This window comes from Neopsephotus bourkii, unplaced genomic scaffold, assembly GCF_033783945.1.
Source record: "Neopsephotus bourkii isolate Nb327-2 ecotype Australia unplaced genomic scaffold, CSIRO-AGI_Nbou_v1 NB_1120, whole genome shotgun sequence".
NCBI classification, from domain to species: Eukaryota; Metazoa; Chordata; class Aves; order Psittaciformes; family Psittacidae; genus Neopsephotus; species Neopsephotus bourkii.
The window spans coordinates 4,307,653-4,326,463 of NW_026901606.1; the positions used below are offsets into that span (position 1 = coordinate 4,307,653).

The 18,811-nt window shown below is 42.6% G+C and overlaps 1 protein-coding gene across 3 annotated transcripts in view; it reads left to right on the forward strand.

Moving 5' to 3' along the window:
* FGD5 (FYVE, RhoGEF and PH domain containing 5) overlaps positions 1–18,811 on the forward strand; it is an 89,314-nt gene that overhangs the window by 61,342 nt on the left and 9,161 nt on the right. For all 3 annotated transcript variants that reach the window (XM_061362505.1, XM_061362506.1, XM_061362507.1), the window contains exons 10-16: positions 590–648; positions 6,297–6,368; positions 7,841–7,909; positions 12,134–12,217; positions 13,420–13,499; positions 17,088–17,187; positions 18,625–18,762. In XM_061362505.1, coding sequence (XP_061218489.1) covers positions 590–648; positions 6,297–6,368; positions 7,841–7,909; positions 12,134–12,217; positions 13,420–13,499; positions 17,088–17,187; positions 18,625–18,762 — 602 coding nt within the window. The remainder of the gene's footprint in view (positions 1–589; positions 649–6,296; positions 6,369–7,840; positions 7,910–12,133; positions 12,218–13,419; positions 13,500–17,087; positions 17,188–18,624; positions 18,763–18,811) is intronic.

Consider the following 18,811-nt stretch of genomic DNA (forward strand, 5'->3'; position numbering starts at 1 on the left):
GCATGCTCCCAGATTACACACAGAAATGGAAAGGATGCCCTGTTCTACAGAGGAAGAAATTTGAGACTAAGATCTGAGCCATGTTATGCCACTACTCTCAGGGCTATCCGTCATGCCCTGGCCTAGGTCATTTGCCAGTGGAGAAGCCTGGTGCTAACTCATATCGTCACGTCAGGGGAAACAGGTCACCTCAGACTGCCATGCTTTTGGATGACTAAAGGTAGGTTACATGAATGTCTCCCTGCTATAAGCTCCGTCAAAAATCTTGCAACTAGAAAACATCACAAAAAGATTTTGTGCCGTGCTAGGTGCTTAAAAAGGGACCTCATGACCTTTCTTGGTTGGCACAAGTATGACTGCAGAGTTTCACACAAGATAATGGTAATAGGGAAGGGGAAATGACAGCACTGTGCCGCATCTGAAATTTGCTCGGCAGTTGCATTCTAAAGGTCCAAAGAAGTTAAAGCAGCTGCTGCTGGGGATGTTGTTTCCTTTTTATAAAAAGGATGCCCTTGTAAACAGAAGGGATTTGGGTTGTTTTCCTACTCTTTTGTGTGATTTATGGTGTTTGCTTTGCTTCATCCCTCAGCTGCCTTATTCATCGTTTCTGAAATCACAGACCGAGCCAATGACAGCATGCTCCAAGCGGTGAGTGCCACCAAGACACAGCTCTCCTGATTGATAGTGTCTTTTCTGCACATCTGCTGAAGTGAATACATATCTCTGCTAAATTCTGAAGCCTCCTCCAGGGTGATACTGAAGGGCTTATACAGATCTGGTTTACAGTATTGCAGACATGGAGTGGGTCTGTGTCCTGCAGTGCCCCTGTGCAAGATGTAAGTCATCACAGCAAGCAGCACAAAATTTTTTCCCTCTTGGGGTTGCTGGAATGGTATATAGAGCAATGAAGTGAGAGATGGGAATTTTTATGGTGCTGTTTCTAGCCTGGGATGGTTTTAGATATGAATTGTTGAAGATGTCACAAATGTACTGTCAAAAGATATATTCTGAGCTCATTTACATGATTTTTCCACAATTCTGGAATTCAGAAGAATAGGTCACGATTTATAGTCTTGCAAACGATGACATAATTGAATAGACTGGCCAAGACTTTTGTAGGTTAGAACTCATGTCTAAATACAGATTTAGGTATCTAAGTAAGTTACATAGCTTTCCAAAGTAATGAACAATTTCTGTAGGGTCACTGTGGTTTATGAATATCACTTATGTGATATTAGAGTCCTAATTTACTGGTAAAGGTTGCCTGCATGTAACTGGTCTTATGATTTGTTTACAAGGATCTAGGTCTGGTTTGTGTCTAAGATGATGCAAGTTTTCTATTGACATCAGGAAGCAGTGTTGGGAGGCATAGGAGGCAGTGGAGAAATTCAGACACAGGATCCAAGAGGTTCCAGAGGAATTCAGCTTGGTGGACCTCTGTGTGATAACTAAAGGCAGTGCTTTTCTTTCTGTCATACCAGCCACCCACCCCAGCAGCTAAATTCTCTCCTGAGAGCCATGTTTGCATTACCTGCACAGACCCTGCATTCACTTCAAGTAGTTAGGAAGAAGTACCTACAGTCTTTACAGTCTAATGAAATGTCGCTCAGTTCCAGAGCAATTCTGTAGAGTGGCCAGATTACATTTCTTTCTGTGATAAAACTCTAGGCTTCTCAGACCAAGGAAATAGTCACAATACAGCCCCAAATTTCAACAAATGCCATTTTTAAGCACTCCTTTTTAAGGCATTTTGATCACCAAGGAGATGTGCAGATGCTAAGGAAGATCTTGACTGTTAGGTGGTTTGTGTTCAACAGCATGCTTGTTAGAGAACAAAGCACCTCATTCCAGACATCCCACATTTCATCCAGTAGTGAGTGGTTACGCTGAAGTGTTTCTTCTCAAAAAGTGTCTCATCTAGAGTATTTTGTCATTGCATTAGGTCATAGGGATTTCAAGTGATTTGGAATGTATCATATTTTTGGGGAAGCTTTCACATTTTACTTTTCATTTGAACACTGCTGAATTTAGCACCCTGCACTGGGATTTTGCTGTATCTTTGCTAAATTATATTGCAAACATCCTTCCCTATGGTTAGTATCAATTCACTTCTTTATCATTTCATTTACTGAACAAGGAGAGGGTTGTTAATAATCACTCAGGCACCAAAACACTGGGCATCACAGCAGACAAAGGGAAGAAACAAAGTAGTAGCCTTCTTATTAAGAGCTTGTTTTCAAGTAGGACTTTAGGTAAAAAGACTGAATGCACAGTCACTACAACTAGGGTGGAGGTCACTACAGCACTGCTGGCTCCGCATATTCCCTTCAATGCCTTTGCCCTCTGACTGCAGGGGAATGGAAGCACTGGGTGATGCAGTGAATTCAGATTGTGACATGCTAAAAACTAGATTAAAGATGTCTTCTGCAACAGCTTGGGAGATAAGAAAAAAAGTTTCAAACCTCAAGGTGCCCTTCATCTGTTAAAACCAGAGCTTTCATGCTCCGTTTAGAGAAGTGGAAACACTCTGCTTGCACGAAATGAACCCAAGAGCCAAGAAGGTTAACTTATGCTCACATCTGAAAATCTGTGCTGCTCAGGTTTAAAAGCTATGTCTCTGATATATGTGCCAAGGTCAAAAATGGAGCTTGTGTGCTTATGGCCTGTTTCAGAACACCACACTCAAGTGATGATCTTCTCATGGCCAGTGACAGACAAAACCCAAGCTTTCTAATATTTGTATCAGAAAGGGATAATTGCAGTTAACCCCCCACACTATTTCCTGAATAGAGAAACCTGTCTTCATGGATCTGCCTCCTTCCCCAGCTGATAGCTGGAAATTGAGATGGAGGCTCTGAACCTGCTTCTCCTGAAGTTAGTGGCAAAATTACCACAGATCAGCATGAAGTCCAACCAGTGGGTTTCTGGTTTTGTGCAGAGATGACCTCAAGCCATGACAAATGACCCAAGAGTTTGAGCATTCTGAAGGTCAAGGTTTTTAAGGTCAAAACTTAAAATTCAGATCTGTATTTTCACTCAGTGCAAACATAAAAAAGCTTGGAACTGTTTATTTGCTTTCGTAAAAAAGCTTGGACCTGTTTATTTGCTTTAAGTCCATTTCTGCTTTTCTGTTCCAAGCTTTTCCACCCCCAACCCTATCCTGGCACATCTACCTCAGAGTGCATTCCCCCTTCATACGGTAACATCAGCTCATTTACTGCATTGCTGCAGCTCTGTGACAACCCAAAACATTCAAACCTTCATTTTAAAGACAGAACTTTTTTTATTGCTCCTGACTGCTGAGGAGAAGTTCCAAACATGACTAGTGTGTAAACAAAGCAGCACACTCTGCTTCAGCAAGCAGACAGCCTCAACACCTTTGCTGAATATAAACTATCAGCTGTGCTGGGCTCTTTGGTTCCTTATGCTCAGCTTTATTTAAAGATACTTTGGGTACCAGCACAAACTATTTTGTCATAGCCATTATACTAGATAGGATGGGGGCAAAAGTTGGGATGGAGGTATTTACAGATGAAATAGTAGTGCGTTACAGCCAAATGTAATGGTGAAGCAGAAGGAAACAAAAAAGCAAAAAGGCATAACAGAAAAGCAAGTACATAGAAATGATGATGTAACTACAGACTAATTCTGAGTGATGTTCAGCACTGACAGCAATAACTAGTAGTTAATTGCTACATAAACACTATTCTGTTGCCAAGCGAGATGCAGATTGCAGGGAGGATGTGGTCTAACAAGACTAGAGTTTTATCATGAAGAAAAATGTCATCTGGGCTCTCTACATGACTCTGAAACTACAGTTACTGAGGAAAGTTTTCCACAGGGCTGATTCTGAGATTTTCTTTCCCCTCAGGCAAAGAATTTATAATCATACTTTTCCACTATTAAGCATTCTTTGTATGAAAATAATACATATTTCATTATAAACCTGAGATCTCAAGAAAAGTTCCCACAATTATCTCAGAGCTTTAGGGATACCTGTACTAGAGGGTGAGAACTGTAAGAGCTCAGTTCCTAACAGATCAAGGTTATACATCTTTCCTGTCATCTCCGCTTCCTTGGATTTCACTCAGGTTTATGGGAGACCTGTATGAATGCTTTTCTGAAGTTAGCAGTATACTTCAGTGGCCAAAATCACATTTGCTGTGTTGCATTACCATGCAATGATTTTAACCATCCACAAAAGTCACCATCAGTTCTTTTCTTTCTCCCAGATATTTAAAAAATGCAAAAAACTCAAGAAGTAGCTCTACTTCCAGAATAGACTGAATAATGCCACTTGAGAGAGGGCGTTAAGAATTTGTCATGTATCTGGTTGAAGTTCTAAGCAGTAATTTAGACTTGGCATGTACCTGGAAGGAGGAAGATTTCTGCTGCCACTTATCAACTCATCAAACTACACTCCTAGAATCTGACAGGAGCATTGAAATATGCTGTACGTTTTCTACAGAATATCAGTGATTCATGATTAGCTGGTTTGTTTTATGAGAGTAACACTCCAGCAGTTTCTCCCTGGCATCTATTAACTCAGGATTTTCAGACACATTATGATATTAACTATCTCCATGGCATTTTCATCAAGTAAGAAAATACTATTCACAATTTTCAGTTGTGCAAACAGTGGAGCAAGGTATACCACATAGCATTGTCTATCTGTAAATCATAGAATCATAGAATCTAGGAGATGTTCACTACTTGAACTAAGCAGGGCTTGTATTGCTTTCTAAACTTCTCCAATCTGTTAGAGGCCCTTAGATGCTCAGAGCTATAAATCATTGTTGGCATTAACAGCTAGTAAATTCCTTGGGGAGGTGCTCCTCCTACATGGCCATAATGATAATAGGATGGAGGCTGCAGTTCACTGCTAAAATAGCCAGAGGATTTCAGCCACTCACATCTGCAGTACCAGCTGGGCAAAGCTTTGCTTTCATTTTTTAATCGAAGGATATTTGAAAAGAGAATGATGATAGTTTTAAGGAGAATGAAGAAAACTATCTAAACAGGGAATTTAGGGGTTACAGTAAAGACATTATACACCCTCTCTGCTGCCCAAATTCCCAGATAAATGACTGTCCTTCACATGTGATGGCTGTTTGACTTCCTACAGGAAATTAGTTGGATACAACTCTGTCCATTTCCTGGTGAACATGTGTCCACACTGCAAACGTCAGCATTACAGCAGGCGCCTCTGCCAGCAGTCCTAAGAAAAGCTGAGGGGTGTCTGAGCTGCAGCAACTTCTCTTCTCCCTCTTGTAGAAACCCCAGTGCTAGTATTGGCCATGAGAACAATGCTCACAGGAGGGCATTGCTTTTCCTGTGGCTGAAGGACAGGTTTCCATTGTGGAAGCTATCAATGTGACAAGTTTTGCTAGGGCTAAAATACCCTTTAGTGATGGGAAAGTCCTTTGCAAATGTCTTTTGCAAATGTCAGCTGTCCTGGTCCCTGGTATTATCTGTCCTATTAGTTTATACATTCTGTTTCCATTTTGCTAGCCTATAGTATTTTAAAAGTGACCTGAAAATTTCCATGTTACTTCCTGCATTGCAAAATAGATACCTGATGGCTGAAATTCTTGAAAATGTGTCAATCACCAGTTATACTGCATGGTCATAATGCAGTCTTGTGCTGTTCAAGGCCTGTAGGTGTTTCCATCTGCTTGACATATGGTTACTGATTAAGAACTAAACTTAGCATCATGCTAAAGAAGTGTTGTATTTCACCAGGGCAGTAACATACTGAGGCATTTCAGACTTACTTGGACAAGCGAGCTGTGATAGGTACATGAGCTGTGTTACCTGAAATCCAGGGTAAATCTGCTTACTAGTTAACCTTCTAAATCCCCTATTGCAAAACCATTAATCCCTTATCACAGAATATAAATCTCTGGGTTATCCGTGTCATGCCACTAATGCATAGGCCTTTGGAGTGGATATCGTACTTAGTCCCTGCTTCCAGCTTATTAGTTCCCAGAGCAACAAAGTCAGCAAAGAGGCCAATGTATAAACACAGTATGCAGTTAGCAGGCCATTCTGAAGGTGAACTGAGGTATCAGAGGTAACAGGACTGTCGAAGACCACGGCAGATGTGTATGCAGGTAACGAGGTTTTATAAAATCTGTAAGGCTGGAAGAAGACTTTCTGGGCGTAAAACCCCTGGGCTCAGTTCTCCCTGAAACTGAATTCTGTAATATCATTTTCAGGGAAATGAAGTGGTAAGGAGGGGTGAGGGAAGGGTTGCCACCATGCCGTTTTCTAAGCACTCTTTCTCTCCTCCCCAGGAAAACTTGCAGAAGCTGATACACATTGAGCACAGTGTGAGAGGACAGAGTGGCCTCCTCCAACCAGGAAGGGTGAGTGCTGCAGGCAGACCTATACTGAAAAGGGCATTGTTTACAGCCAGCTGTATCTCTGGTGTGTGGAAGGCCAGATTTCAGACATCTAGAGGTATTGTTTAATGAGCTACTGTGACAAGGGTCAGAGCTCTGCTTTGTGTAAAAAGCCATCACTCCGGCAGCGCACAGAGGTGTGCTGAGAGCCTTAGGCTGGGAAAGACATGTATTGGCCCTGCCTTCACACAGAGCAGCATTTCACTTTCCACTCCAGCTGTCCTCAGCCACCCCGTGTTTTGATGGAGCTGCTGTTTTTCTCCCTATATACTCCTGTTAAAAGGTTGCAACATGAGCAGGAATCTCTTGCAGCCTGGAAAGACTTGGAGTTTTATTTGGCTGGGTAAGAGCCTTAAATGAGAGGAAATTACTTGTTTTAAAATTTTTATTCCCCCCACTCCCCAGTGGTGCTCTTAATGCAAGACATTGCTTAGAAGCCACACATGAACGCAAGTGTGGGAGTGTGCATATCTCCATCTTGCCATCCACATCAAATGCACATTTCTTCTCCTGGCTTTTAAACCTGTTGTCTCCTCAGCTCCACTTCAGATTTCTTTCTTGAGTTCTGCAACTCTGACTTTCCCTTCAGTCCACCAATATCTTTAGCAAAAGTCATGAAGTGATTTTCAAGGCATGTATACTCAGAGAATAAGAATCCTCATCAGCCAAATACTGCAGTCAACCTGTTTTTATTTTCTCTGACATCAGTATTTTCACCTGTCCCAGCCAGGTAATGCTTAAACAAATTCTGCAAAGCCCAGCACACAGAATTTGCAGGATTGGTCTCTCTGACTGTAAACTGTTGTAGAGTGGAAAACTACACCAGATTCTGTTCTCCATCCAAAAAAAGAGGAGATGGCTGTTAATCCACTGATGTAGTTCAGTTATTCTACACCTTTTCAAATGTTACTGCAATCAAGTTATAGTATGTTGGTTTAGCTGCTTACATACATAGTCCTATCAACATACATAGTAAGAGTGCAGACCAACAAAATATTGTGTTTGCATGTCCAGACTATGTAGGCAGGCATAGTTATGTGGATGTAGTGTGTTGAAACCCAAGGTCTCAGGTTTTCTTTTTGGTCTGTCTATTTTAGTGGATTTTTAAGGACAAGAGTTATTTTCTGAAGCCCATTACATGTCAGCTTTGCAATCTGTGACAGTCACCTCCGAGCACTGTCCACAGTGAAGAAGCAGTGGGCTGAGACAAGTGGGTTTCTGCCCAACTCAGTACTGACACATGTGCAAGCCATGAAGAGCAGAAGGGCTAACCCAGGCAAAGACGAGTAAGGCTAGAAGCAAGTGTTGAGCTATTTACCTCTTCCTGTGCTGATGAAAGCAGTGAGAGTACCTTTCCCCAGGAGGAATATTTTCTTTTCTCAGTAAGATTCAAAATGATAAGTCTCAGGATTACAGTCTGCTGTTTTCTCCTTCAGATCTTTGTTAAAGAGGGAACACTGATGAAAGTCTCTGGCAAACACAGACACCCTCGGCACTTGTTCTTGGTAAGACTGCTTTTATATTTTTACTGTCTCGTATTTTCTCCTGCACTTATGTGCAGCCCTGAACCCTGGCAGAAGACTTTCATGCTGCAAGTCATTTAACCACCAGCAGAGATGTGCTGCGTCAGTTTTTGTTGCTAACAGGGCTGTAGGGAGAGTGGCCATGCCAGAATCTCCAGGAGCTAGTTTTAAGAAATAGTGATCTCAGCAGTAGGCACTCTGAAGCCTACTGATGAGTACTTCCTAACAGATGGTACTCGCTTCCTTGCTGATCTCTCTTCTTCAACACTCACCTCTGCTACTATTAGAAAAAACATCCTGGAGCTGTGGCTAAAGCTGGGACCAAATTCCAAGTTGTTACCATTTTGTCTCCTGGTGTGTTTGTAACTGCCATCATAATCCACCACCTAGGGCACATACTGAAATGTCAGAAACCTAGTTATTGTAACTGATATAGAGAATTTAAAAGGGAGATCAGACATCTGGTTGGTAAAACACATTGAGATGAAATTCATTTAAACTTGGGATAAACTAAGATACATTTCAAGTAGTCCAGAATGATTCTATCAGCTTAAAGGTCACAAGAGGCTGTATTACAGGAATAAAGACAGCACAGAAGTTAGTTTCTGGCACTTTCTAGATTAGAAACTATTTTTGATTCCTGGGGAGAGTTCAGCTGCTCAAACACAGATGTTAACTGCAAAGAGAGAAGTGTCTCTTGGCAGCTGAAGACATTACAGTAGCCAGTGCCCTGTTGCTAATAGATGCTCTCAGTATTCAGAAACAGCATTTCCTTCTTTCTTTCTTTCAGTCAGAGAGGCGAACTGTGGCAAAACTGCTCTCATGCAAACTAAGTGGTGAAGCTAGACTAAACCCTAGTAGCCACTTTCAAGATCAAGGGGCACATAAAACTGGCTTCTTTCCTGCTTTAACACATAAAAGTTGCAACCACTTCAGGCTTCCTGTGTTATGCCTCCTGTTGTGGCAGGGGTGATTTGAGCTTGGAAACAGCTGCAAACTTATTGGCAAATACCTGCGCTCAGGTTCAATGATTTTTTTACTCAGTCTCCCCTCCCCTGAAGCTCCTCGGGGGTATGGCACAATTGCAGGAAAGCCAGTCACTGTGGAATATGGTAATTCCTGCATTAATACCTCAATGGTTTTGCATTATTTGCTTGTCACTGCGAATGCTGTGGATTCTCTGTTGTGCCACCACCACTCACGCCACTACCACACATGCATACTTTAATGTGGATACATTAAGACAACTATTGCGTAGTTATGGCAACGTATTTTCATCTTGGCATGTATCACTGTATTTGAGATAATCACATGTATTTACTGCATCAGTCTTAAGGCCCTACTAATCACTGCCAACACCTTTGTGTAACAGCCAAAGCCTGCATGAACACACCCTTCCTTCCGGCAGTGCATCTAGCCCAGCCGACGCGCTGTCTTGGTTCTGATGCCTGGGGAGACTGTGTGATTAAAAAACCCAAACCCATAAACCCCAAAGACTAGAATAATCTCCTAAACACCATCTCTTAAACCCCACATTTACTTAAAGCCCTCTTCTTCTAAGGACCGCATGATAACCCTTTGCAGCCACTGGCAGATCCCTGATGGGAATTTGTCCCAGTGTAGTAATAAAAAAACCCTTTCAGAACTGGCTTTTTTTTTTTTATCCTTCACATGTGAGCTGCCACTCACAGAGCTCACGTGAAACACTTGCACAGGTGGAGGCTGGTGTAGCTTTGGGTGAAATAAGTGTATTTGCCTTGGCTATCCAACTATCCAAGCTAGATCTTTACATAAACAGCATTTCCTGAAGTTCTTAGCAGTGAACTTCCTCTGACTGAAGCTAAATCAAGCTCAGGACCTGGAGAGAATTTCAGTGGAGAAGCATACACTGAAGGATAACCCTGAGAATTTAACCCCGACACATCCAGAAGAGCACACCAAACTAAAGTTGTAGCTGGAATATGCCACAAAAATTGGCTGTGTCCCAGACTCCTACTTGGCCTGTGTGTTCAGGGTGTGCTTTGGTGCTGTGTGTTCTTCTGCTCTAATATATGCTCATAAGGAGCGATCTATGTCCGTGCAGCCCATATAGCATGAGTTTGTAGGATGCACATTTAGGGGCTTTTGATGTGCATATGTTTCTGTGGGTGTATGCTGTGTGTATCACAAGGTTACTTGAGCTGGCTGTTTTGTCCACGTTGCTGGTATTGTTGAATCTGGTGCTTCCTGGCAGGATGTTTGCTGTGTGCCTGTTTCCTGAGTCCAGTCTCTGTTTACAAGGATGCTGGGGCCTCTTTGCAGCACAGTATGGGCTGCTGACACTGGCAGGCTCCCTAACTGCCCCCCAACCATGGGCCTTAGCAACTCAGACACTGTCTCTTATCTCAGCCTCCCAAGAATTTCTCTACAAAGGCTGCTTGTGTTGCAAGTGGAGTGCAGGAAGCTGCTATCAAATGGGAGACTGTTTAGTACTCTAACTGACGGGGCTGGTGTACAGGAGGCTTTGGAGTCAGAGTTTGGAAAACGCAGCCCCAGCACACATTCAGGCTGCTTCGCTGACACTCGGGGGATGTTTTAACACAGACTTGAATAGAACACCACAGGGTTCATAATGAATTACCCTTTAAAACATTCAGAAAGACAGACACGTGGTAGAAGCTTTTAGACAGAGAGTGCATTACATATGGATGCCAGCAGTTCAGCAGGGCATAGATAAGCTTGTTGGGATCAATAAATTTGGACACTATAGTTTAGAAAACTTGCACTGCTCTCTATTATTGCTATGATGATTACTGACAAATCACCCTTTAGTCTTCTCCCTTCTCTGCATCTCTCTGTCACAGCTTTCTTTCCAAAATATAGTATTACCATCCAATTGGTTGTATTTAAATGTCTCTGTCACAGCGGAATCCAAATGAAGCTGATTTTCATATACTTCTTAATTTCTTGAGAATTCCTGCATTTAAGATGCCTTGTCTCTGGCATCACAAAGTATTACCTGTGCCTTGGTTTTACACTGCCTTGCACATCTTTGCTCACAGAATCCCAGTACAGTGATCAGGGGGCTGACTGAGTTTATGCATATTGATACTGTTGTGAGAGGCCTGGGAAAGACAACAAGAGAACATGACCTGTCCATTCAAGGAAAGCAGAGAATGCATACACATGAGCATTACTTTGGCAATGTTAAGGTTCACTGATACTGCTATTCCTGCTAGTGGTAAGGGGAGGAGAGGCCAGCAAAGACCTACAAGGTCCAGTTCTGCTGTTTCATAGAACCACACACTGGTTTGGGTTGGAAGGGACCTTAAAGTTCATCCAGCTCCAACCGCCTGCCATAGGCAGGGGGACACCTTTCACTGTACCAGGTTGCTCCAAGCCTCGTTCAACCTGGCCTCATATATTGGCACAAAGATGAAAGGCTGCGATGACATCTAACTAATAAAGGTAGGCAGGCGGCGGTGAAGAACTTACCCATTTAGTATCCCTGTTTGAAAAACAAGCATTATGCAAGGAGCTGTTAGAACTGTGTAAGTATATGGGATGTTAAGATACAGATTGTTTTCCCACAGAAAATGAAAAACAGTTTCTCATTTTTGCCCTTCCATGGTCTCTGCTGCAGTCCATAGACTCAGCAGAGCTATCAGATGTCTGGGAAAGTTTTGCCAGTAGTGAATAGTTACTGCTTTCAAAATACACAAACCATTCCTCCTTAAATCAGTCCTCCAGACTGCAGCACCTCTCCTCACTTCCACTTCCTTTTTGCCTCACCACCTCTTCACCTTTGGGGGGAGGGCGGGGAGGGGGGGGAACCGGACCTCGAGAGAGCCAGAGCTGCAGCATCCTGGGCAGTTAGTTGGTATTGCCAGGTAGTAAACAGACAGCCTGCCTTTGCAGCTTGGACATGGCATTGCCCTAAAAACAAGCAGCTGTTTCACCCAAGATGAATAAAAAAGAGCTGATTATCTACTTGCTTAGCCAATAGCGACAGTCAAAAATGGGAAGAAGTCAAGTCCTCGATGCAGACTCCCCAGAGTTTTGTGGAAATGCAGGTCTTGAGCTAAGCTGTGGGGCTTAGGCCTATCTTTAGTAACAGTCCTAGCAGTTAATTAAGTTACTGCTTGTTCTGGGTATCCCCTGGAAGAGTAATGCACAGGCCTGCAAGCCATATTGCAAATTACTGATTTTGTCTTTTTCTTCATACAGATGAATGATGTTCTGCTGTACACATATCCCCAGAAGGATGGCACATATAGACTGAAAAAGACCTTCACTGTGTCAGGCATGAAGGTAATGCCTCATCTGTATTATAGGCTGGAATTAAAGTTGTGTAGTGGGCTGGTAATGCTTTGCTAGTTTATGTCATATCCAACAAGAGGAAAGAGAGGATGGACCTGTTATCAGGGGATTCCCTTGCCTCTTACTGCAGATAGACAGAAGGAAAAATAATATAAAGCAAATATATAAAGATTAGCCATAAAGCTGTGACTTAGTACGACAACCATAATAGTATGTCAGGCTGCATAAATAAGGCAAGCTAAAATCAGATTTACCATCTGATCATGAAACTGGAGAGAGAAAAGATTTATTATCCCATTTTGCCCATTCCTATCTTCATGTCTCCAGCCAATGCATGGCTGTTCCCTACAAGATATTCATTAGGGCTTAGTCCGCCTGGTTTTAAACTCCTGCCACTCGAAATTTACATAAGCTTTCATGTGCCTGGTTTTCACGTGTCCTTCGACTGGTTTCACCAAAAGCATTAATGGGTTAAAAAAAAAATGATTAGCCAACTTTATGGGGAAAAGGTGTAATGGGAGCTATTATATACAATGACATAAACACAGTCTCTTCTTCAGCAAATTTCTAAATTGCACATTACAGAAACTGGACACAATTGTGCTGGTTTTACAGCCCCTAAGCATTTATTGGCTAGTATCACTAGTACCATGAAGCTGTGCTTCTCCTAAGTGGCTGTTGCTATTAGTAGGCGGCTAATACACTACATGGCAGGGAGAAGGTTTTAGCTGAGCTTTTAAGTGTTTGTTTTGCTCTTGCAGAGCCTTGTGGCAGACTGGCATTCACTGCAGTGCTTCACTGTATAATGCCTGCATGTCAGGAATTGATTTCCATTCATTCCAAGAACAGCCAAAACTTCTGCCCAAAATGCTCTGACACTTGTCACTCAGACTAAACCTCTCCTAAGCTTGTTGCATTAACATTGAACCCTGGTTGGTACTTTATCTTTACTTTTCTAGCTAGATTAAATGATTTTTTTTCCCTTTAGCACCACCACCATACTGAAGTAGAGAGCATTCCTCATTACACCAGCAATGCAAGACAGAAAACCCTACCTGCCCATCTCTTTGCATTGAAATATTAAACAGATGGCTGGGACATCATAGATCCATATGCACTGAGACTTCTGTGGTGTACTGCTTATGGGCAGTTTAACTCATGTACACACTCATGTTCATGGCATTTGTTTCTAGGTCAGCCGTCTAGTGACAGAAAAAGCCCAAAACGTCCTGAAGATTGAATGTGATGAATACTGCCTGATCCTGTCCGCAAGGTACTGCTCCCAAAGTCATGGCAGAGCGCGTTACATTCTAGAGCTGTCTCTCTATATTAGTCTAACCAATATCTAAGACTTAACTAGTGCCTCATTCTTTTTTGACTCAGTTTCAATCTGTGCTGTTGTGACAGACAATGGCTGAGTGCTTGATTATGCCATGAAGGTATTCGTTATAAACGCAAAGAAGCCCATAAACTGTAACTTCTATGGGCAAAGAAGCCCATAACATCTACTGAATAAAGACTAGCAGTTGGGTCTTCAGAACATCTTAAAAGAGAAGAAAGTCCGTTACTAAGAAGCCTAAGTGCACACTTTTCCCCCGTGACATTAAGAGTATGCTTTATCTCCTTTTTATAAAGTTCACTTGTTACCTCATATCACTATGGTTGCAAAACTGCTGGCGAAAACAGTTATTAGGTAATACCATGCAACAGATATAAAAGCATTTAATTGTGCTTCAATGACAAAGCCAAACTTAACCTTACTGGCAACCTCATGGGTTCCTCAAAAGGAATTCCACTAATGAGTTTGTGTAGTGCTCATACTGATTGCAACTGGGAGTCAGGATCCCTGGCCTGGAATCATAAGCTAATGTCAGAAAGAAATTGTAGGTCAGCTTCTGATCAGAATATAGCAGTGTACTGTATTTTTTCATGCTTCTAGCCCAAAATTATCATGCCAATTTACTTAGAGCTATAGCAGAAGGGTGGTTGACTTCATTTTCAGGTGTAGTTCACTACAAAATACTAGCAGTGATACTAAAATTAAGTCTTCACTGCTTTTAAGTACTGACTTTTCCATCATCAGTCTCCAGTTACAGCATGGCTGGAACCACAACAGACTTCCCTGAATTACACAGTGCAATAGAAAGACAGGGAGGGTACTTCATTACTCAGAATCAGAATTTGGAGCTTTCAGGTTTCCCAGAGCACTTGCCACCTGTGGGCAGTGCTCAGATACCTGTCAAAGCCTTTGTATTCATTTCCTTTTATAACCAGTTAAAGAGAAGATGTCTGAGATTTTCTTAGAGCTGCACACTCATCAAACCCCTCAGAACATACACAGTACTTCTGAAGTACCTGCTGTCAGTTACAAAAGCAAGATATGTACAGTCCTTCTGTACTGGAAAAGGGAAATAAATGCTGCATATTCCATTTATTCAGGACAGCTGAGGTTGGCATCCCTAGTGAGAAGCTTGGGATGTTCTGCTTGAAGAGTTATGTTGTATCTTGGCCTTATGTACTCACATCAAGTCTGTGCTTAGTAAGCCTAAACAAAGTATGTTTAGGCCAAGGGCCACTATGAGCTATGTTTCTTTAGTAGCAGACAGAATCAGGGCCTGGGACTAAGGGTGCCCTTCTGATAAGAGCCAGACAGACTGGCTCTTACCAGAGCAGATAGAGCCCCTTTCCCTTGCTTGTACTGCTCATTCTGGGACCAAGCTGCTGTAAAAGTCACACAAGAACATTTTTTCCTCTCTTTCTGTACTGCCTGGCAGCACTGGTGAGACACCCATGGGATAGCATGGTCTCCTAACACCACTGCACAACATCCTTGGCCTGCTACACTCATCAAAAGGAGCAGAATGACAGTGACAGCATGGCAACAAAATCCCATCCCAGTCTGGTTTCCGTGTTCCATGGATGTCTCCTACTGTCTAGGAGACTGCAGTGACAATTTGACCCTCTATTTGCTTAAGGAAGAATATATGAGCCAACAGAGATATGATAGCTCAGCACAAAAGATGCAGCCCAAAAATCACAGAAGGACCCAATGTGGCAATGGTGAATCAAGGTCTGAGCTTCTCTGAGCATCAGAGGTTAAGTAAAAATCACTTTGAGCCTTCATGCAAGCAATGAAATAGCTGATTAAGAACAGGCTGGTGTCGATTGAGATCATTTATCTTACTCATCAGCAGACAGGTGTTATTCCCACGTTTAGACACTAATAACCTATGATTACTGCCTAGAGATGTTTAAGGAAGTGGAGAAGAGACTAAAGGGGGCAGTTAGGTATCAGACTTTTAATATCAGATTGTCTCTTTTACCCGTCTTTCCCAAAGAGTTTTTAATTTACAGCACTATATTGGCCATGATTTCCTTTGGGTTTTTAAAATCATATCATTATTCTCAAGTGAAGAGAATTTCCAAAAAGGAATCAACAAGAAAAAGGGTAAAGCCAAAACTGCTTTCAGTGTTTTCCAGGCTGCAAACACAATTTGTCTGGAAAATAGAGACATCTTCAGATTTCTTAGAAAGGGTAATTTGACAGGACTTTTGGTAGTAAAGAAGACTGACTAGTAGTGTGGCTCTTGCCGGAGATGATCTCCTGTAACATAGGCCTGTGGCTTGCAGAGGTTAGCCTACATGCAGTAGTTAACACTGGCTCAGAGTTTCTGTTCCAGGCGTCTTGAAATTTACAGAGGCTGGTGATTTTCAGACAAGGGCTTATGCTCGAAGTGCAGAGGGATGCTGAGTCAGAGATCCTGGATAAATCTGGCATTTCCTCTCTTTTTGTGTCACATGTCCCCACCCCCATCCCCCGGGTTCTTTTTTTTAAGACCACAACAAGCAAATTGTTCTCAGATGTCTGGTTTGGTGCCTTCATAAGGACAGTGTGAGGAAATCCCAGCTGAACAGCAGCTGGCAATTATGCCACTGCTCATTTTTAAGCAAAGTCTAATAGGTAGCTTTAATGTGAGTGGCTGGCATGGCTTAGAAGGGGAGACCACGCTGAATTGCATTGCCTCTGTGACTGATGCCGGGAACAGCTAAAGTTGTGCACAGTATCAGGTGGACAGGAAGCATGCAGTTTGAAGTCACAGCAGGAAAAACAGCTAATGCAGGCAGGACAGCTTATGGCTGTAACAGAACAAAAGCATCTGGGAAGTAACAGGCATCGTAAGAGCCCTCCTGCTTTTTGGGGACAGCTGGATTGGTAGGGAAGTACAACGCGCTCACTTGTTTTGCCTTGTGCAAAGGGGGCATCTAGGGGCCAGTCTGGAGAACTACTGGCCTCCATGCAGAACAGCAGAGGGACAGTGCAGAACTCCCTCCCCAAACTGTTGTCCTGGCCTCTTGCCACGAGACTGGAGATTGTGATGGAGCCAGAGGAAAATGAAAGCATTCGCATCTCCACCATAACTTGTGTATTTCCCAACATGAAGATCATCTGAGCATCCCACTGTAGAGATGAGCATAAACGTGCTTACTTTGAGCAACCCATGCCAACAACACATGCCTTGAGTGCCTAAAAGCTAGGGCAGACATGATAAAAAAGACATTTCATATTATCCTATATGATCCAGGATTGAGCAGCTTATAGTGAAGTCAGAGACTATTTGGAAAAAAAATCTGGGCATTTAGTTCCTTCTCAGTGACAGTCCTAACCATGGGTCTACACTAATTATTCTGCTGAATGTGTGAAAGTCAGTTTTGCTTCTGGTCAGAAAATGACCAGTTAAATGCAGTAGAGAGGGAATACAAACATTCATAAAGCAAAGCTTTTCTCCTCTGATCCAAAAACTCCCTGTTTCAGTCCCTGCTGTGCATAGCATTGACTGGTCTGCTGTATTTCATTCCACAGCTCTTGCTCGGAAAGGGATGACTGGTACAGCTGCATAAGCAGACACATCCCAGATGACTACAAAGCTCACAACGCTTCCACTTTTCACAGCAGCGTGGAGGTAAAAGGAGGCCAAGTCTTTCAATGCTGGAAAGGCGAAGAGGGATGAGGGAGACAGAGAGAGGAAAGGAGGAGGGTTATAAAATGCAGAGTTCCTAGCAGCAAGATGTTCTTAATAACTTCATTTAGACCAGTATGCCAGACTTAGACAACAACGCTCACGGGTCACCAGTGAAATGTTAATCGCACTCTATACTCTGGGGGCTTTGCTTAAATTTGGAGTTTTGGAGGAAGATTATTTTGTTCTAAATGGTAATTAGTTTGGATGAACTAAAAATGCCTACAAACTTTTTAAATTTTAAGAAAACAAACCTACCCAGTAGTTACACTAACATCATATACACAGTAGCCACTGCCATTGCAAAACCCACCAGCAACAGTCTCATTGCACCAGTACAATTCATATATATGACTGATATGTCATCAATTTCAGTTGTACTACTCCCAGTTAAGGACACTAAAAATGCATCTGACAAATAGTAAAAATTCTATTTTAGGTTATGTAGAACCTCAGTTTTACTAAATAAAATTAACCAAATTAGAAAGAGTGCTGACAAGACCACAGCTGGAGTGCTGCATTCAGTGGTGAGCTTCTCAGTATAAGAGAGATACGGAAACCTTGGAAAGAATTCAACAAAGGGCCAGAAAGACGATTAAGGGAATGAAGCATCTCTTTATCAGCCATCTTGAGGAAAGGCTGAGAGCTGGGACTGTTCAGTCTGGAGAAGGGAAGGTTCAGGGGGATCACATCAATGTGTACAAATATCTGAAGGGAGGCTACAAAGAAGATGGAGTCAGGCTCTTCTCAGTGGTGCCCAGTGACAGGACTAGAGGCAATGGGCACAAAGTGAAAGACAGGAAATTCCCTCAAACATCAGGAAACACTTTTTCACTCCAAAGGTGACTGAGGGTTGGCACAGATTCCCCAGGGAGATTGTGGAGTCTCCATCCTTGGAGATATTCAAAAGTGCTAGACACGGTCCCAGCCAGCTGGCTCCAGGCGGCCCCACCTGAGCAGGGGGCTTGGACTAAATGATCTCCAAAGGCCCTTTTTGACTGAAAGCTGAGAGCTTTTTATGGCTATTACTTCAAAAGCTACTAATAAAAAGGTGGCTTTAACTCACATTCTTACCTGCAATTTGTATAAACAATGAATCAGATCCTTGTCTGATGTGGAAGTGTCAGTGCCTGGCCAATAATAGACCTATGTGGATTTTTACCTGTTGTGACTCTGGCTATACAGCACCATGTACTGACTGGCCACACTCTTTCAGTGCTGAAGCAGCTCTCACTTAAAAGGTGCATTAGGAATTAGAAAATTTAGGAATCTTAGCAGGTAAAGGTAGACAAAAATGAGAGAATTGTGTGTGATGGAGCATGGCTGACTATGTGGACGTTGTAAGTGTAGGTGCTTCATTTGTTCTTGTTTGATTTTAAGCTAAGGGAAAGGCTTGGAATACCCTTGGGTGAGAGGCCTCCTACTCTGGTACCTGTGTCCCATGTCATGATGTGCATGAACTGTGGCTGTGACTTTACCCTCACTTTGAGACGACACCATTGCCATGCATGTGGGAAGGTAAGAGCTGTACAAGCTTCTCAAGGAGGCTTTACGCACACGTAGGACA